Source organism: Dendrobium catenatum, unplaced genomic scaffold (genome assembly GCF_001605985.2).
Source record: "Dendrobium catenatum unplaced genomic scaffold, ASM160598v2 fragScaff_scaffold_621, whole genome shotgun sequence".
Lineage (NCBI taxonomy): Eukaryota > Viridiplantae > Streptophyta > Magnoliopsida > Asparagales > Orchidaceae > Dendrobium > Dendrobium catenatum.
In genome coordinates this window covers 12,353,465-12,374,512 of record NW_021319083.1, presented here as the reverse complement: position 1 = coordinate 12,374,512, position 21,048 = coordinate 12,353,465, and the positions used below count along the sequence as shown (strand labels likewise).

The 21,048-nt window shown below is 38.0% G+C and overlaps 2 protein-coding genes across 4 annotated transcripts in view; one reads left to right on the top strand and one right to left on the bottom strand.

Moving 5' to 3' along the window:
* The first annotated feature begins 813 nt into the window (after positions 1-813).
* On the top strand, positions 814-2,669 carry LOC110112477 (UV-B-induced protein At3g17800, chloroplastic-like). The gene is made up of 3 exons (XM_020844718.2): positions 814-1,104; positions 1,186-1,499; positions 1,571-2,669. Exons 1-3 carry the CDS (start codon positions 973-975, stop codon positions 2,391-2,393), a joined length of 1,269 nt encoding a protein of 422 aa, XP_020700377.1. The 5' UTR covers positions 814-972; the 3' UTR covers positions 2,394-2,669.
* A 4,215-nt stretch (positions 2,670-6,884) lies between these two features.
* LOC110112460 (callose synthase 12) overlaps positions 6,885-21,048 on the bottom strand; it is a 27,398-nt gene continuing 13,234 nt past the window's right edge. For all 3 annotated transcript variants that reach the window (XM_020844696.2, XM_020844693.2, XM_028695156.1), the window contains one exon: positions 6,885-7,127. The gene's annotated coding sequence lies outside the window, so the exon portion shown is untranslated. The remainder of the gene's footprint in view (positions 7,128-21,048) is intronic.

Here is a 21,048-nt window from a genome sequence, read left to right as displayed (position 1 = left end):
CTAAAATTATGTTGTGACTTAATTTTTTTAAATCTAATTCATTTATAGGTAGTTATATGTTATTCTTCAATGACGTAAAATATTAAGGAATTTTATATACATTATTATCATTTTTTTATTTACATAGCTAACATCCAATTTTTTATATTTGTTTGACTAATATTTAAATTTAAAATAGCATAAAAATACTACTAATAATAATTTATTTAAAATAAAGTATGTATTTTTAAGTATATGTTTTGATACAATTCATACATTAAAATAATATATAGATAAATATAAAAAATTATATAGATATATAAAAGTATAAATTTATGATATCCCTCTAAAAATTATTTTAATTAATAATTTAGATTTATCTCTTTTTTATGTTCTCTTTCTTCTGGCGATAGATAAAATATTAAAATGTATCATATTTAAATATATTTTATTTTGCAATAGCAATTAATAATTCAACATTTTTATTTTCCTTAACCAAAAATATAAATCAAAACACAGCTTTTAATCCACGAATTTCAATATTTTAAAAAATATATATTAATTTTAATATTTTATTTTCTAAAAAATTTCAAATTAATTTTAATTTTATTACTCTCATAAAATCATCTCATTTCTATAATATCCATAATTATCTTCATAATATAAAAATAAAAAAATAAACATTATAATAATATTACATTCAATATAATTATAATATATCTAATCAATTTTTTAATTATTCTGAATTAAAATATTTTAAGTTTTGTGAAGAGATATAATTTAATAATAAAAGAAAATCTAAAAATCCCCCACCCGCGTGCTACATATACACGCAGAGTCACGGACGGCCCAGCGTGATCTCTTGAACTTCCGTGCTCAGCTCTCTTACGTGCTCAGCGAGCCATCGGAGATCATCAGCCTTCCTTCTTTGGAAATCCAAAGCTAGGGTTTTGACTCCAGAGTTCTAGCCCTTCTGGAGCTTTAACCTTAACCATGGAAGGCGCCGTCCGCTGTCAGCCTCTTCAGTTCATCTACAAAGCTACCGATTTTGGCCCGCGATCCTGCTTTCTCGCTGCCCGGTCGTCTGTCGGCGGCAGATCTCTTCGTCGTGATGAATGCGTGAAGGTTGGTTTCTCAATTCATACAAAGTTAGTTGGAATTGAGATTTGATCTGAGAGATTTTTTTTTATCCCGTCTATTTTGCAGCGTTTCGGTTTGATCTCGGATAATAAGAAAAGAGGGGAGCTTGGAATTATGGAAAAGGGGAAAGTGAGGAGGGAGATTAGAGGATCGTTAAATTCTTCTTCGGGGCATTTAGGGCCCTTAGATTCTTCTTCTGAGCTCGCTCCCTTGCAATTGGAGTCCCCGGTGGGGCAGTTTTTATCGCAGATCCTCCTCAGCCATCCCCATCTTGTTCCGGCCGCAGTTGATCAGCAGCTCGAACAGCTTCTCACAGAGATGGAGGCTGAGAAGAGCAAGGAAGAACCCAACTCTAGCGGGACCGAGCTCATCTTGTACAGGTAAAGATAGTCTTTACGCATTGTTTTGCTTCTGAAATTGGGATAATTAAGATTCCCCCTTAAATTATCAGGAGAATTGCCGAGGTGAAGGCGAAGGAGAGGATGAAGGCCTTGGGGGAAATCCTATATGCCTTGGTCGTCAAGAAATTTGTAGACGCAGAAGTTTCCTTGGTTTCATCAATGTCCCAATCCTCAAATGAGCCCGATGAGGTTGGTCACTGGCCATCATTGGAAGAGAAGTTCCAGACTTTGCATTCTCCCGAGGCATTTGAGATGATCAGGAACCACTTATCTGTTATATTGGGAAATCGATTGGAAGATTCGAGCTCCATTGCTTCCATTAGCAGGCTCCAAGTTGGGCAAGTCTATGCGGCCACTGTACTCTATGGCTACTTTCTCAAAAGAGTGGACCAGCGTTTTCAGCTTGATAAGTACATGAAAACTCTTCCTTGGGGTTCAGAAGAAGAGGGTCAGTCGGCTAAGGCAGCATCGACGGAGGCCGCAGCACCGGCTTCGAGCCCCTCTGCTCAGGTGAGTAGCTCCCATCCTGAGGAGCTCTCAGCAAGCTTCAGTCATGGTGGTTTTGCTGATAGGATTAAGCCATGCCGATTGAGGACTTATGTGATGTCTCTGGACTCTGAGACCCTGCAGAAGTTTGCTTCTGTGAGATCAAAGGAAGCTTTTAGCATCACTGAGAAGCATACGGAGGCATTATTTGGGAGGCCGGAGGTCTTCATTACACCACAGGGGGCCATTGATTCATCCAAAGATGACCTTATTAAGCTCAGCTTTTCTGGCTTGAAGAGGCTGATCTTGGAGGCTGTAACGTTTGGCTCCTTCCTGTGGGATGTGGAGAGCTATGTGGATTCAAGGTATCATTTTGTGACTTCTTAAGTAGATTGGAAATGGAAGTGGTGGGCATGAGAGAGCGAATTATTACGTCCGGACATCCAATCCATACGCACCACGTCACCCAAATACACTTGAACCCGGTGTATTTTGGTGATGTGGCGCGACTAGATTGGTTTCCGGATGAATCTGAACACCGGACTTAATAATTTGCCGCATAAGAGAGCTTCTCAATTCCATTGAGAAAAATGCTTTGTATGGGTTTAGAAATTGGTAGTTCTATAAATGAATTAATACAAGATGCTTTTTTTTTAATGGAAATTTTTTTCTTTCTTTTTATGCTAGGAGATCTGTGATAGGAACTATAATTATGCTAAAATTCTTTAAAAAAAACTATAAAAAAGTAGCTAAGCCATAGAAACTTTGACATTTGTGAAATTATTTGAGGTTGGCCAATTTGAAATAACTTTGATTTTTACAGGATCTACTGCCAATCTACTTGCAAGCATCACAAATTAAGGAATATAACCTCAATATGTCTAAAGAAGCATTTCTTAAGATTGACTTAAAGCTTGGCTTATCTAAATTTGGTCAAATTAATATCATGTGATTTAAGTGTACTTTCTCATGAGGAATGAAGATGAGAATATTATTAAAATAATCAACCAAAAATTTATTATTGAAAGCTTTTAGGATCATATTCAGGGGCAGAACCGATCTTGATTCTTAGGGGGGGGCAAATTTATAAATAACACCTCTACAAAATTTGTTTAATTCTGCTAGGGGTCAACTACCTAAAGATAACAGTATTTTAATTTTTAGGGGGAGCAATTACCTAAAAACTCCTATAATAAAGAGTAAACAAAAAGATGGAGGGAAACAAATTACCTAAATATCCATGTAATAAATATTTTTTAAATTTTTTTGGGGCAGGCAATTGCCCCCCTGGGGGCTACGTGGTTCCGCCCCTGATCATATTGGACATTAAATAAGCAAAAGGCATTACTAATCATTCATAAAAAGTCATATGAGAGTTTGAATGCTAACTTTCATTTATCCCTTAGTTTAATATTGATATGTTTGTATCCACTTTTGCAATTCAATCCTTTTCTTTTTTTCAAATTTTTTGAAAAGTTTTCAAATTAATTATAGAGAAATAATTTGAGCAAGTAATAAGATTGAACATGCCATTCAATATGATGGGTTGGAAGCTTATATTTAGGCTTCGTTTGGGACGGCTTTTTTATTGCTTCCTAAAGCAACTTTTTAGTATAAAAATTTTAATTTTGTTCTAGGAAGTTGCTTTAGGAAGCAGAAAGAAAGCTGTCCCAAACTAAGCCTTAGAAGTGGTCTTATTAACTTCCATACTATCTATGTACACTCCATATAAATCTTCTTTCTTTGGAATCAGTAATGATGGAACTGCATTAAGGTATTTTTTAAAAAGCCTTTCCTTAATAGTTTATCTTCTTCTCTTAAGTTTAGCATATTTTGTTGGGTTCATTCTGAATGTGGTAAGCCTGAATGTGGTAAGTTGGTAACTTAGATGCTGGCATGAAATCTATGATGTATTGAATATTTCTCATGGGTGACAGACCATTTGATGTATCATCAATTTATGTATCACTAAATTTAAAGAATAAGTCAGAGATCATAATAGCAAGGTTTTAAAAATCAAATCTGACCAGTCAGTTCGGTTCATCTTAAAAACTGGTTTTATATCAAACTATGTAGAACCAGTCTAAACCACTGGTTCAACCATCAAATCGTTGAGCCGGTCACGATTCTCTTGAACTATCTTGTTAAAATTTTGAATTATTTGAATAATTAAATAAATTATTTAAAATATTAAGTCATATTTGTAATTTAATTTTAAATTTGAAATGCTTAATTTTAAATTAAAACTTATCAACTAAACATTTCGTAACGTTTCATCACTTTAGGTAAGATATTACTTCATTATAACTCAAAAAATAATATAAAGTAAAAGCACTACCAAAAGAAAATTTCTTAAATGATAAAATTTTATTTGTTACATCATTCGGTTCGACCGGTCACCCCTTCTACCGGTTCATTGTCTGATCTTACTTGCATAATAGTATATATGCAGTACTCAATTGAATTGAGTGAGTCATCTTTCTCATGGAGTATGTGAAGAGAAGAATTAAACAAATTGGGGTCGGCCACCTCTATGTCATAGATAAAGAAATATGGTAAAATAAAAATAAAAAAAAATTTAAAAAAAAAATATGGTTTGCCTAGCACAGAATGGTGTAGGATGGGGTTCTTGATATAGGTTTATTCTTAAAATTTATCGATAGCCAATTTATCTCTCTTCTTTTTACGTATTAATAATATAATATACATGATAAAAAATCTTTTTTTTTTCGATCTTCAATAATTCTTTTTCGTTTAAGTTGTTAAAAAAAAGTAACTTTTTAGTATAGAAGTTCTTTAAAAACAGCAAAAATATAATAATATCATATTTTATAACGATCATCACCATTCAATAAATTGTAAATTGTTCACATCATCGAGTATAACTTTGACAATGTGGCCCGATGTAGAGAGTCCGAGTTGTTGTTGAGCTCAAGTCGAGCACAATAGAAGCCCTTAAAGGGCCATGAGAGATGCAAAATATCATTAAAGAAGATCAAAATTGAGTTTAATACACGAACAATTAGGGTTGTCAATTTCTAACCCGACTCGGAAAAATCCGGGTTCGGGTTGACCCGTTTAGCAAACGGGTCCGGTTCATGTTCAAAATTTTGACCCGTTTCAAAAACGGGTCGAGTTTGGGTTGACCCGAGAACTCGAAATCACCCCGACACTAACACGAAAGTCTACTCCAACCCGGTTTCCGCCCACACTCGCGACGTCGCTAGGCTCCAGCTGCTGCGCTCGCGCGGTGACGCGATCCCGCACTCGCATGCAAACTCCGCCAATCCTCCCATTGTCGTGCAATGCGCACGACTCAGCCGGTCAGCCTGCGCCCCGAACTCGCACGATCCGCACTCACGTCGTCGCGCGGTCCACAGACTCCGTCCGCACTCGCGCTGCAGTGTGCTCGGGACTCCGCGTTATGCAGCGCGAGTCGGGTTAGGTCAACCCAGCAACCCGCACGAGTCGGGTTTGAGTTGAAATGTCCTACCCATTTGAAAAACCAGGTCAGGTTCAGGTTGACCCGTTTAGATCCAGGTCAGCTCAGGTTCGACCCGAACCCAACCTGTCGACCCGAATTGACACCTCTATGAACAATCACTGACTCAAGATCATTCATTAAGTTCAAGCTCAACTTGTTAAAAAATTTATAAGCTTGAGCTCAACTTTATTGCTCAAGCTCGTTTAAAAATCTTGATTCAACAAGCTTACGAGCCAAGCCAAGCTGAGCTCAAGCTTGTTTAATATATGAGCTTGAGAATAAGCTCAAACATAAACTTATGGCTCCATAAGCTCAAATCATGAGCTCATTTTAGAACCAAATTCTCACTCACTCCAATGTTATCTTTCATTGGAGTGACTGTTTATGTAGGCATCTAAGCTCAAGCAAGTAGTAGACAATAACCATTAGATTTGCCTTTATAATTCTTATTGACATTCAAGCTGTTTTTCCAGCTACATAAATGAGCATAGCATAATGAACAATTATTTTTTTCAGATTGATGACCACAGAAACATAAATATTAATAAAATTAATATGACGAGGACAAAAAGCACAATTAAGATCCAATATTATGCTGAATAACACAATTACTCGACCGACAGATCAAGATGAGCTACGTAATGACTTCTAATAATCCCTGGATGCTCAACACATCCCCATATTTTAGTTTGCATCAACTCTAATTAAGGGGCCATTTGATAGATGAGGGTAAATAAATGAAAAAGATTGTTATTTTATTTGATTTGAAATAAAATGAATGCAGTCTAAAACCCAACGATATTTATAGTTGGCAACTGGCGATAATGGATGGCAACAGCAATAACGAATAGTGATGGCAGTGACCATGGCCACGATCAAGCGGTCGATGGTGGCTAGCAATGGCAGCTGGCCACCGGCAACAAAAATATACCGTGTATTGTAAATTAGTCAAATCTAACGATTTTCAAATTTGAAACACCTACGTTTAGAATATTATTCCTTCATTTACTTCAAACCAAACAAACCCTTTCTATACGGACGCCGAACGCCGTCCAGAGACCAACTAAAATGCGCCACATCACGCCCTGCTCGGTAGTGCTCGGAATCGTGGCTTGGTACCCAGCTCGGTAATGTTAACGTGAAACATTCTAGTTGGTCTCCGGACGATAAACTGTGTTCGGTATCTGCACAAAATAACTTCCCCAGAAAAAGGCTATAAATGGGACCATATAACAGATATGAATGATTAAAACATTAGCTTCTAATCCAGACAGTTCAGATTCAGAATCAAATCTTTGCACAATTAATTGAAGGACATAACCAAATTTAAATATTTAAGAAAATTTTAGGCATTGTATGCTATGCTAAGTCCTCCTAACTTCTACAAATTTAAATTAAAAAATAAACTGATGAAGAATATCGGATTTCGGATTAGTGCTCAGATAATTACATGAAAACTACAAGAATATCAAAGGGATAGCACAAAATCAACTGAGAGTGAAATATATCAATAATCCAGAGATAGGGGAGAGTAAGAAAAAAACTGAATAGACAGAAAGAAACCAACCCTGAGCCAGCAGAGCTATACACAAAGCCACGAGACCACCTCAATCAGACTAGCAAAAATTGCACCGAACCTGCATGGAATGATTCAAATGTTACACTACAGATTATAAATAACATGGGAAGAACAAACTCTGAGAAAAATGGTGAACAAAATTCAGCTCAGGAACCTCTCGTTGATTTCTGGGTAATGACAAGAATCAGCACAAATTAAAAAGTTAGAAAATAAAGACAGCAGAGTCCTACACTATTCAGGAACAAGTTGAGAGCAGTAGGTTGGATGATAATACAACAAGCAAATCTTTTTTTTTTTTAACTTTAGACCAAATTCACGTGCAGCTAATATTGGCCAGTTGGTTGGGAGCTTTGATTACCAACCAAGAGATTTTAAATTCAAGTCTTTCGTATGTGATGTAAGTATAAACTTGCCTTAATTGATATAAATGTTCCCCAGAAAAAAAGACCAAATTACTTTAACGGCAAAAGCTTCGGGCAACTTTTGTAAAGGAGTCATAGCAAAAATTGAAGATAACTAGCATGGCTTAGAAAATTATTGAGTCATAACAATCTGCTATAGGGGTGCAAACTAGATGAGTCGAGTTCGAGTCAGGATGTGTTCGAGTCAGGATGTGTTCGAGCCGAGCTCGACTGTCAAATACGGAGCTCGAACTTGAGTCGAGCTCAAAAGTTGAGCTCGAGTCGGGCAAGGGAAAAGGAGCTCATCGAGCCGCACTTCGAGCCTGTTAACGAGCCTCGCGTCAGCTTCTGCATTTTTCGTCTGTGTCGTCCGCCTGAGCTCCTGCATCATCCGCCTGAGCGCCTGTGTCGTCGACCTGAGCGTTGTTCACGTCTTCGCCTGCATCATCCCAATGAGCCAAGGCTTTCATTTTCCCGCGGTATAATTTTCCCCGCATTCGCTTCTGACCTCCTGCGTCGTTTTCATCTTCCCGCCCGTCGTTTTCATTTTTCCCGCCGCTATTACACGAGCTGCTCAACGAGCTCGCAAGCCGAGCAGTTGGGTGTTCGAACTCGGGCTCGTTAAGCTGTCAAGCTTGAAATTGTGTTTGAGTTCGACTCACGAGCTCGATAAGCTCGACTCGTTGAAATCATTAATGAGTCATGCCCGAGCCAGCTTGACTTGGTTGCATCCCTAGTGCTATACAGGAGCAGAGTGTGGCGTTCATTTCCTAGGTGAGGAAAGTATGGTTTTCTTCCAACTATAGATGATCAGTGGAAAATAATAAATATCTGAATTGGAGGCCCAGAGACCAGTAAGAAAACAGCTCCAAATAACAATCTCTCTCTCTCTCTCTCTCTCTCTCTCTCTCTCTCTCTCTCTCTCTCTCTCTCTCTCTTGTGCCAACTTTTTTCAGGCTAACCTACATTCATATCGTTTGATTCCAGAACCAATATAAACAATATCATTCTACCAACATGGAACCTAGAGAAACATCTAATGGAACTGATACGTAAAAAACTAAAAAAACAACAAGGTAAATGATAGATAGGCAACTTAAGGATGTCTAAAACTGCAATGATCGATTTAAGGGGAAGAGCTTGGAAATTTGAGGATACCTACAAGTGCAAATAGTCATTGGGTGTGTGTGTGTGTGTTGTGTTGTGGGGTTGAGAACAGATAATACCTAATAATCTACTAACTAACATAACTCATTAAACTACAAATATACATTTATTTGTATCAGAAATAGAAAGAAATACAGGTTATTTGTCACAGTCGAATGAAACTTGATGGTTACATTTGATATCTGCTTATGCATCTTAAACATAAGAAAAATCCTAGCATAACCCAAAACACAAATGTGTCTGTTGATTTCAAGCAGAAAAAATAAAGAAGGTTATACATAGAATATAATGACTACTGGAAAAGGGAGGTCAGGGCTGAATCTATAGATGTTTCGTGGAAATCATGGGGAATAGTTGAATGTCAAAGCACCATAAGAGGCCTTTACACTGGAACAAATGTCAATTAATGCTCTAGTAGGTACAATCCGAATCTGGTTATTGCTTGAAGGTATTTGATTATTTCTTCTTTATACATATTTATTATTAAATGTCTAATAATAACCAAATGTAATTTTTCAATAGCCAAATGATATTAGACAATAACTCGATTGAAGAAATTTAAAAGACAACTGGTAATTATCAAATCTGGTTTAAAGGCATCGATATGTTAACAAAAAATGACTAGATTGAAGGAAAGTAAAAGAGACTAAATGTAGAGCAAAATAAATAAATTTCTTCTTTGAAAATGACTAATAAGTATTATTTGAAAATGTTAGGACTAGACAAATATATAGTTAAACTCTAAGACCTTAGAACAATTTTTTTTTCTTTTTAGGAGAAATTAACTTAAGGTCCTATAGTTGAAAACTATTTATTTTTTAATCATTTGATTTTTTTTTATAATTTTTTTAGCTCTACTGAATTTTATTTTTCAATGTTTATCAAAAAAATAGTTTTTAGGAGAACTACTTCTTCATTGTCCATCTCGCATGAGTGCCCCAAAAGCTTTACTAGCTTCTTGACAACACAACACTAACATGATGATAAGCCATAACCACAAAAACAAGTAATGACACACTATGAATATACAACAACAACAACAAGCCTTTGTCCCACTATGTGGGGTCCGCTATATGAATCCTTTTTCGCCATTATGTCATGTTAAAAGTCAAATTCTCATTTCAATCTAATAAAGAAATATCATTTCTAATATTTTCTATATATATATATATATATATATTATGATTAAAAAACAAAACATTAGTAATAATAAAAAAATGCTTCATCACGTGACCATTCATTAAACTTTTTTCGATGTAGAACACTTTTCGAGAGAGGATCTCTCTCTCCAAAATCTCTAGACGCCTCTAGAGCCCAAAAAAAAATTAAGAGATCAAATTTCAGCCAAATTCAAGATGCCCTAACCCTAGGAAAACAAATTATTTAATGTATACAATTCAAAAGGAAATCTCTAAACAATCCCTACATTCAAATTTCCTTGCTAAACTTCTCCTAAAATCTTCCTAATCGGTTCCTCTGAACTGGGCAGCTTGATCGTCATGTATAGGAGGCGGAGACTTCCGCCTCTATTTGCCTGGGTCGATCTCGTATGGATCGGCTGAAACGGTCCAATAGACTAGTCTAACAATACTCCCCTTACAAAGACACACCTTGTCCTCTTCTCCATTCCTTCTTCATCATAAACGATAAGAACCTAAAGGTTCGATACTTACACATGTGCCCCAGCGTATACCTCTCGCCACATCTGAAATAGAGCCCCTTCATCCTTTTCACCTGTAATTTTGTTTCTGTAAGTGAAAGCTTTTTGAAGTTGTCCTTCAGTCTTACTCCTACAGCCTTCATCGAAGTCTCCAGAATAGTATCCAATGTCGGCTCCTTGGGTGCAAGAAAAGTGGAGGTCCTTCTATTTGGACCTCCTGAGTTGCTACCTCCCGTCTCTCTCTACAAGTGCCTCTACTCCAATTGAGCTAGCTCCATAACCTCTCCCAAATCACGATGTCTCATTACTCTAACTGTTGCCCGAATTTCTGGCGTCAGTCCCTTCATGAAATTTTCCTCTAACACTGTCTCAGGAAGAAGGTCCAATCGACTAACAAGGTACTTGAATCTCTCCCGATAGTCCATCACTAAACCATCCTGTGTCAAGGCGAAAAATTGCTCGTAGAAATCTCCTCCCCTGCTAGTTTGGAAATGTTCTAACAAGCAGTCCTTAAACTACCTCTAGGTCCTTATCAGTCGCCTCGTATCCCTCCATTGGTACCATGCTAAAGCTTTCCCTTCCATGCATATCTCGACTGCCGTCAGCTTCTCCTCCATTAACCTATTGAGAGTAAAGTACATTTCCACCCTATAAATCCACCCATGTGCATCCTCTCCCTCAAAGATAGACATCTTTATTTTTCTCACCCTCAAATCGCCTTCATTCCCTTTGATCTCTTCATAATTTTTCCTTCCCCAACGGGGTGGTTCTCCCCAAGTGTCCAATCATCCCTTCTACGTTCATACCCCAGCCTTTCATCAAATTCTCACCTTCTCCTCTCAAATTCAGCACCCCTTGGATCATAACAAACCCCTCCCCTTTCAAATTCAGCACCCTTTTAGTCATAATTACTCATTTCCCTTTCCAATCTTGCCCCTCTTCTCCAAATTAGCACATCTTATTCTTGCCCTACCTCCTCACGCTTCTCATATCCTCTGTCCGGCTCCTCCCTATGAATAGGATCTAAAAGAGGTATTCTCTCTTCTCCCTTTCGAGTCTCCACCTCTTGATCTCCCCCTTGTCTGATTGGCTTAGGATTTTTCCCATCTCCCTGGTTATCGGCGTCTTCCCTCCCCTCCGACGGCAATATTTTGGTTTGGCCCTTGAGCACTTTTTTCACATCTCCCCGGGCTGGAAACGTTCTCATCCATCTTCTCGTGGATGACTGAAACGTCTTTTTTTTAAATCTGAAACTTGAGTATGTAGATCTGAAATTTCATATTTCATTTGTCCGATCTCCTCCACCTTTAGGCGTTTCTCCAACGTATTCACTTTCTTGGCCATATCAATACCCGAATTTTTGTAGACTCAAAAATATGGAATTCGACACTTGAAAACAGCAAATAGCCCCTCTTCCGACTAAAAAAAGCAGCTGATTTTCACTAAAAAAAACCCCAAAACAGTCCCAAAATCTGCTGTGATACCAATTTGATAGCAAATACTTGAATATTTATAGTAATTCCTATCAATTTCGGAAAAACAGCAAGAAAAACTCTTCAAAACTCAACGAAAACCAAAAAAACAATAATTTTTATTGCAATAATCTTATATTCGAGAGGAGAATTTATCTCTCCCAAATCACTAGACGCCACTAGTCCAAAGAAACTAATAGAGCTCAAATTTCAACCAACTTCAAGATGCCCTAACCCTAGGAAAGCAAACTATTTAATGCATACAATTCAAAAGAAAATCTCTAAACACTCTACATTCAAATTTCCCTCCTAAACTTCTCCTAAAATCTTCCTAATCAATTCTTGTGAGCTGGGCGGCTTGATCGTCCTGTATAGAAGGCAGAGACTTCCACCTCTATTTTTTCCTGGGCCAGTAGACCGGCTAATCAATCTAACATGTCTGACATGACACACATCCGACACACATCCAACACATGCGAACACGTCGAAAACATGTCTGAATAAAAAATATATTAAATATAAATTGGACACGCGTGTCTTAAATATTTTATGAAAATTTTCTAAATATAATTTCTAGTATTTAAAATTTGTATTTATTTAAAATATAAAAAACTAAATTTCTTATTTCTTATTCATAACACCAAATCAATCGTTCTCGCTCAATACTCCATTCATCGAAAATTCTCATTTTCAATTCTCATTGGCGGACACCACTTTCGTTTCACAACAATGTCTAATGTCATCTCAACATCAAAGTCTGACATTGTTACAACATCGACATTTTAAAATCATCTCAACATCAAAATCTGATATTGGATTGACATTGATGCTCACACTAGCAATTTCTACACCCACAACTTGACAGCTCATCTATTTTCGACGTCGTCTTAACATCAATGACCAACATCCTCTCAACATCGACGATAAACTCCCTCTTGACATCCACGCATAATATTTACTACCTAAAATTGACGCCCGACTCTCAACAGCAATGTTGTCTCATCTCTCGATGTATGATACACGACATTAACGTCCGACTCTCGACATCCTAATATTAATCATTTTAAGCAAAAATACTAATTAGATGGCTTATTATTTCTAAATCATTTTTAATATTATACTGAATTTTTATATATTATTTTTAAAATATAAAAATTATAATATTGTGTTCAACCCATATTCAAGTCCAATCCGTATTCGTGTCCTATATTTTTGATAATCGACGTGTCCCATGCCCATGTCGTATATGTATCGTCGTGTCGATCTCTGTGCATTATAGTTGCTTACAAACTTTTTAAAAATCTCAAAAATTGAATACCAACGCCCTTTTCAAATTAATTAGAGTTTACACCATTCACATTATTATCATCATTAGCATTAGCACTCATGCCCATTTCAATGACACTTTGACGTTCATATAATAAAAAAAAAGTTTTTGAAGATGCTCATTAAGAGAGAGATTAGCAACTTCAAGTACTCCAATTATGTACATTATAGTTTGTTTATCCCCACCAATACCTTATAAAATTAATCTCTCATTGAGCATAATCTAAGTTTCTCTAAGATAAAAACTAAAGATTAGTATGCACAAATACTAAATTTTTACACCGTTGAGAAGTGATTTTGTCTATTAAATGAATTGATAAAATAGCTTATTCTTTATATATATATATATATATATATATTGCAACGGAAAGAATATATTTGACCTAAACATTTAAAAACTTTACAATTTGGGTGGGGGGACCATCATTAAGCAAATTGTCCTAGACGATACTTGTATTGGCCAGGACGATAGGCTCAAATCAGAAAGAATCAGCCGCCATGATCAATTTAGGTATTCTTTATTTTAAAATATCAGTCAGGACGATCTTCATATCGGCCTAGACGATGCAGCACAATTATGCCTAAATTAATCTGGCAATTATAGAAAGCAATTAAAGCTGATTGATACGATCACATCGGACGGGCCGATAGCAGTATCAGCCGGGATGATGTCCTGGACGATTAACATCGGCCAGCATCTATTCCGGGCGATGTTCAGGACGATTGTACTCGAATTTGAACTAATCGGCCTGGACGATATAACCAATTTTCTTCTGATCGTCCAAAATCGTCCCGGCTGATTGAGCTTATTTTGTACTGATCGGCCAGGACGATATTCCTATCGTCCTGGACGATAATGTCAGTTCTTGAAATTCTATTTAAAGGACCCGAATTTTCTCATGCAAAAAGGATATTTTGCTAATTTCTTGACCTGAGAGAGCCTAAAGGAGAGAGAGAGGATTTTGTGAGGGGGAGCTTGTGAGGGGGATTCACAAGGGTTGTCCAAGCATTGTTCCACTTTTTCTTCCACTAGAGTCTCTTGTCCTTGGAAGGATTGGGAGAGGTAAGCTTCAGCAATCGATCGAGGTTCTCTGCCTGCTTCAGGAGGAAGCAAAAGGAGTTGGGTTCTCTGCCTTGCCGGGGTTGGCAAAAAGGAGGTTTTGTAAAGGCTTCTTCGCCTTGCTGTGGCAGCAAAATGAGAGTCACTTTTGTAGTGCAATACTCGGAGGCGCCCTCCGAGGAGTGGATGTAGGTCGAGTTGACCGAACTACTACAAATCTATGTGCTCTATTTCTACTCCTCACTTTGATTTCCGTGGTAATTTTGGTTTAAGTTTTGTTGTGCTTTGCCTAAGAATTTTTTTTTTAAATACCAATTCACCCCCCACTCTTGGTTAGCCTTGGGCCAGTTCTTAAGGGCGTAACATCCCTAACGAACTTTCATCAATCATCAACAAAACTTTTCCATCCGTAGTACCTCTAAAAGTTATCAAGTTATGATTAGCAAAAGCACCACTAAACCTAAAGAAGTTGCAAATTTTAAATTAACAATTCATCTCTCTTTAATATTTAGAAAAATAATTTTCAATCGTTTGTTCCTCCCATTTTATATCATAGTATGGGTGATGTAGGACTATGAATGCTTTAAATAATGGATAAGAATTTGCACGCTTTCAAGTAAGAGCAATAAAAAAATAAAATGTTGGCCACTTAACAAAAATGGAAAACAAGAAAGGGGTGCCTTAGGTTAGGCCAAGTCACACAATAATACTTAGAATCACAAAACAATTATAAAATTCAACATAAGCAAATATAGAGGATTTCCAATAACATCTCTAGATTAATAACGAGTTTAGATGCATAAAAGTCCATCACTCATTCCCTATGTTTATAAAGCTTTGGTGGAAAGCTTTTCAAGATTCCTTATGCTTGATACACAATCACAATCAAAAGAGAATAGGAAGGAAATTGATGAGCAAGAAAGAGTTCACCCTTGTCTTGTGTGGCGGTGATTTGCCACTGAACGGTGGAAAGTTGTTCTTCGATGGCTTCCAAAAGAGTGAATATGATACGCTCTAAGTATTCCTCGACAGAATTATCTTCCTCCAGATTGACGTCGAAGAAGGGTGATCGGAGGATGTCGACAAAGCCTAATTCGTTGTAGACAAAGCCAGAGTCGAGTTCAGGATCCACCATGTGAGGGAGGATGAGAATTGGACATGAGGATTCGTTGTGGAGGGCTTGTGGTAGAGAAGAGGTAGTTTGGTGAAATCTGAAATTAATTTCAGGATTAAAAAAAAAAAATTACTTTGGTGAATAGAATTGAGTGGAACTAGCTTCCAAGAGAGGAAGACAATTGGGAAAGGAAGGAGGGAAGGAGGCGGCTAAGGGAGAGGGTAGGGGAATTAGGTTAAAATCTGAAGCTTTAGTTTCAGATTTACTTGGGAGGGAAATAGGGATTTGAATTTGAATTTTAATTAAGAACTAGAGAGGAAAGACCTTCCTTAATGAGGGGCTTAATTGAGGAATCTATGGGAGGGAATTTATTGTGGAGAGAGGAAGAAAAGGGAATAGGGGGCCAGCAGCATTAAGAGGGGATTAAGGCTATAGGAGGTGATTTAAGGCTTGCCAAGTGGGGAATCTTAAATTAAGGAAGACTTAAATCAAATCCTATTTAAATTTGAGATAGGTTTGATTTGAATACTTTCATAAAATAAGATAACTAATGTAGGAAATGAATGGAAATTTAAATTCATTTGAATTTAAATTCAAAAGTTTTCCAAAATAAAACAAATCCAAAATAGGAAAGAAGGAAACTAGGATGAGAGGGTAAGGGATGTGGCAGCTTGATGGAGGAGGTGGCAGTTTGGTGGGGGTTTTAGGGTGGCCGGTGAATAGGGGCTTGGGAAAAGGGTTAGGAGGCTAGGTGGGGGCGGATGCTAAGGCCGGAGGCTAGGATAAGGGGAAGGGTGGTGCTATAGCTGGTGGTTGGGGGCGGATGCTAAGGCCAGAGGCTAGGATAAGGGGAAGGGTGGTGCTATAGCCGGTGGTTGGGGGCTTGATTGCTGGCTGGTGGTTGCTAGGGAGGGAGGAAGAGAAGAAAAGATAAGGAAGAAAATAACCACGAATCCATACGCTTGGTTAATTCGTTTCCCTCTCCTAGGGTTTTCTCTCCAAAGCTCTCAAGCTCTCACAAAAACACAAAGTTGCAGAAATTTTCATTATAATTCTTCATTCCTTGAAAGGAAACATAAGGCGCTTATAAATAGCCTTATACAATGAAAGAAAACTAAAAGACGACTTTGACTCTACGGCTTACATATGACCAGACCCTTAAGTAAGGGTAAAACGGAAAATGCAAATACAACAAATACATAATGCAAACAAATAAAATGAATACATATGATGAATCAAAAATAGATCGGCGAGATGAATCAAAAATAGATCGGCGAGATCATGACCGTAGATCATCGGCCACATCTCTGATATACTTTCTATGATCTGATGTCCCCATCAATGGGGTAATATGATTTGAAGCTTCACTTGGTCACGCATGTTATAATGGCTAATAAAAATTTTCATCTAATAAGTATGATTCATAGTTATAAAATGGGGCAGACAAAGATTAATGAAAATTTTAAAAATTATGATAGATCGAGAAAGTGAGTTAAGCAAGATAGGGAGTGTTGTTTTTATTTATCTTTGTATAAAAAAGCATACACTACCATATATATGTTAAAGTCCCCATTCTATTTTTCCTTCATGTCAATATCTGATACTTTTCACCTTTTTATATCATAGATCTCACATATCACACACAAAATAAAGATAAGGCCTTCACCTTTTCATATCATAGATCTCACATATCACACACAAAATAAAGATAAGGCTTGTACGTACCTGATACGGTGGTGGTTCCCTCACCCAAGGAGAGCGGCTCATTAACCTAGGCTGACAGCACAGCTGCCCAGGCGGATAACCCAACCTCTGAATCACACCATAAAAGTGAGAAGAGACATAACAGACAAGAAAGTAGTGGTGTTGGCAGACAGTGGGATTACCCACAACTTCATCTCCAACCAAGTCGTAGACTAATTGGGGGTGAAACTGGTGGACACAAGATGTTATGGAGTGATAATGGATACTGAGAAGACGGAATCAAACAGAGTGTGTAAGGGGTAGTTCTAAGCAAACAGGAAGTTCAGGTGAGGGATGATTTTCTCCCATCGGAGCTAGGGAGCACTTGTCATCTTGAGAATGAAATAGTTGCAGAAGTTGGAAAAGACCAAGATTGATTAACTGACGCTAATGATGGCGTTAAAGCTTAAAGGGAGGAAAGTGGTTATTAGAAGGGATCCTAACCTGTCCAAAAGTATGGTTTCACTCAAAATCATGATCAAGGCAATGCAAGGAGCAAAGCTGGGCTACTTGGAGGAGTTGTAGAGCCTGGAGGAGGCCCAAGATTCGGGTTGGCCAGGTGGATGCCCTTTAGAAACAAGGTGTTCCTTAGTCATTTTCTATCCTTCTACCATGAGTATAAGGTGCATTTTTTGGGGGGAAGTATTAATACAGTGGGAACGAGAGCCGCGGGAGAGGGGGGATGATTTGGGGGTTGATTTGGAGGGGATTAATTATAAAATATTTTCTAATTAAAGAAGGTAGATTTGACAGCTAATTTGGAGGGAAATGTTTCCTAATTGAAGAGGACAAATTTGGGGACTGATTTGAGAGCTGATTTTAGAGAAAAAAAATTAAAGAAATAGGGCAAATTTGGGAGGGATTAGGGGGAGAGTTGTTTGGGTATTTGTTGTTTATTATTTGCTTAAAGTAGGTGATTTTTCTAGGTTTAGGTTTATGTATTGTTTGCTGAATTTAAATTATTCTTAGGGTGTTTGGGCTCTAATCGGCAACTAGAGATTAGGGAGAGCCAGATATTCCTTTACAATTGAAGATACAATTGTATCTTTCATTCTTTCATTAAACTTTCAATAAAAAGTGTTATGATATATTTTATTCCCGAAAGCCACGCATTGTATGACCTGAATATAACGACAAGTGAGCAAGGGCTGCTGCACCAGCGCCCAGGTATTGTGTTAAATAGGCAAGGGTTCCCACGTTATGGGCAGATTGATGCAGCTAGCAAAAGCAGTCCAACTGCCCAGGTGGGGCCCAAGACCTCCTTTATCACCTATAGGAGAAGAGCCTTTGGGAGGAAATATTTAGGAAATGGGGAAACTCTTTGGGAAAGATGTAATAAGCATTTATTAGAGGATTTGAGCTATTTAAGGGGAGAGATTATGGAGGGTTGGGTTTTATGTTATGTTTTAAATTTCTACAATATTTTTTGCGAGATGTTTGGATTCCTAGTAGCTGTTAAGAATTATGGGAGGACGATTCACTTCTCGGATAGTGAATCAACTTGTATCTTGTCTTGCTTTACTTCAAAATTAGTAAAAATAGCTCTCTTTATATTATTTATGGATCTATTTAGAGTAAGTTATTTTTTTTATATTGTTGTGTGTTGTTTTGATCATCAAGTCCTATCGAATTGGTATCAGAGCAAGATTCGGGACCTATGGCGCCGAAGAAAGTGGATGCTTTGGAAGAGAAACTAGAATAAGAAGATCAATTCAAATCTGAAGTTAAGGAAATGATTTCATCCAAGGAAGGTTTTTTAACCTAGAGGACATGATAAAAAAAATATTAGAGCTTCATACTCAAACGACAACATCATAGGCAAGGGAACCAATGAGTGGCCATGGAAATGGGGGAAACTCCAACATCGGCACAATGAGGGATAATCGAGATGTAAAAATCTTGGGCGATAGAGAAAAGATGTCACCTCTTGAACTGATAACCAAGAGGGTAATGGGTGAAGGATATAGCATAAGGAGAAATTAGGAGGAAGAAACAAGGATGGCTGATTTTAAGAAAGATGATATCTATGAAAGGAGGGGTGGGAGAGAACAATGGAGAGATCACAACAATCGCTATATAGGAGGAGCCGGAGGTGGAAGAAGAAGTTGGATCGGAGGGAATCCGAAAGTGAGAAAACTGAAGATGCTTGTTTTTTAAAGGGGGGTATGCTCATGGGTGAATTTATAGGGTGGAGACATACTTTGTAGTGAATAGGTTGCCGGAGGAAGAGAAACTCACAACGACGACTTTATACTTGGAGGGGAAGGCCTTGTCTTGGTATCAATGGAGAGACATGAGAGAACAAAATTCCATCGTGGAGGGAGTTCAAAGATAGTTTATTAGAATGTTTTAGAACTAGTAGGGAAGGAGACTTCTACGAGTACATCTTAGCTCTTGTTCAGGAAGGGACAGTGATAGATTATCGAGAGAAGTTTGAGTACCTTTCAAGCTAATTAAAGAGGTTTTCTGAGACAATGTTGGAGGGGAATTTCATGAATGGGCTCAAGACAGATATCAGGATTGTTGTCCAGTTATTGAGGCCACGAGGGTTTGGGGAGGCTATGAAGCTAGCTCAGTTAGTGGAGGACAAAAACTTACTTGAGAGAAGCAACGGGAGAAACAATTTGGGAGCTTCAGACCAGACGATGACTAATTTTTTTCGCACCAAAGATATAACCAAAGCCCATTCAGCAAGAAGAACCAAGGATACGAGATTGGGAGCACAACCAGGGGGAAATTTCAAGCAGTTGATCGAGGCAGAAGTTCAAGAGAAGCGGTATAGGGGATGGTGCTTTCGTTGTAATGAGAAATGTGCACCAGGCCACTGTTGCAAGGATCGTTCGTTGTAGGTTCTTACAGTCTGTGATGAGGAGGATACTCTTAAGGAGGAGGTGGTTAAGGAGGAGCATTTGCACCTATGTGTGACGAAGGTCTTCCTAAACTCAATTATGGGGTTCACCTCAAATCACAACATGAAGGTGAGGGGATAGATAAAAGGAGAATCAGGGATAATTCTAGTGGACAGTGGAGCAACCCACAACATCATCTCCGACCAGGTGGTGGACCGATTGGGTTTGAAGTTAATCGACGCGAGCTGTTTTGAGGTAATGATGAGAATGAGGAAGATTGAGAAGATTAGAGGCATCTGCATAGAGTTGATGGTGACACTGTAGGAGATCCAAGTGAAGGACTTTCTTCCCTTGGAGTTTGGGAGCACAAATATAATTTTGGGCATCAAGTGGTTATAGACATTGGGGGAAATCCAGGTGGACGGAAAGCATTGACTATGGAATTCATGGTGAGAGAGAGGAAGGTGAGAATCCGGAAGGATCCTAGTCTTTCCAAAACAAGGGTTTCTCTGAAGACCATGATGAGAGCAATTCAGGGAGCAAGGATGGGATTCTTGGTGGAGCACCAAAGCCTCGAGGGAGGAGGAAGTATGAAGAAAAAGGAGGAGATTTCAAAGATAGTCCAGCCACTCCAGCAATAATTTCATGATGTGTTCCAGCTGCCTCAAGGCCTACCTCCCCCAAGGGCGCATAAGCATGCCATCATCCTGAAGGAGGGGGTATCCCCGATTAGTGTTCAACCCTATCGATACCCACAGGTTCAAAAAGATGAAATTGAGAGACTGGTCAAGAAGATGTTGGAGGCCTAGATCATTCATCCCAGTGTTACTCCCTTCTTCAGTCCAGTGTTATTGATGGAAAAGAATGATGGTAGTTGGAGATTTTGTATAGATTATCGGGCTTTGGAATAAGGAAACATTATTGGATAAGTTTTTTATACCTGTCATTGATGAGTTGTTCGATGAGTTATATAGAGTGATGATGTTCTTCAAAATTGATCTAAAATTGGGATATCATTAGATTAGAATATGGCCTGTTGATATCAAGGTTTTAAAAGGCGAAATCGGGAATCGAGGCGTTTTTTCTAAGCGAGGCGAGGCGTAAGCCTCGAGGCGGATCGAGGCGTAAGCCTCAAAACGATTAAAATAAATTAATTTAAAATTTTAAATAATGATAAAAAATAATAA

What these genes read in the sequence shown, in the direction of transcription:
- LOC110112477 (XM_020844718.2), top strand. Translation starts at nt 973, where the DNA reads ATGGAAGGCGCCGTCCGCTGTCAGCCTCTTCAGTTCATCTACAAAGCT. An exon ending in GTCGTGATGAATGCGTGAAG is followed by an intron (nt 1,105 to 1,185) that starts GTTGGTTTCTCA and finishes TCTATTTTGCAG; the next exon opens with CGTTTCGGTTTGATCTCGGA. An exon ending in ACCGAGCTCATCTTGTACAG is followed by an intron (nt 1,500 to 1,570) that starts GTAAAGATAGTC and finishes TTAAATTATCAG; the next exon opens with GAGAATTGCCGAGGTGAAGG.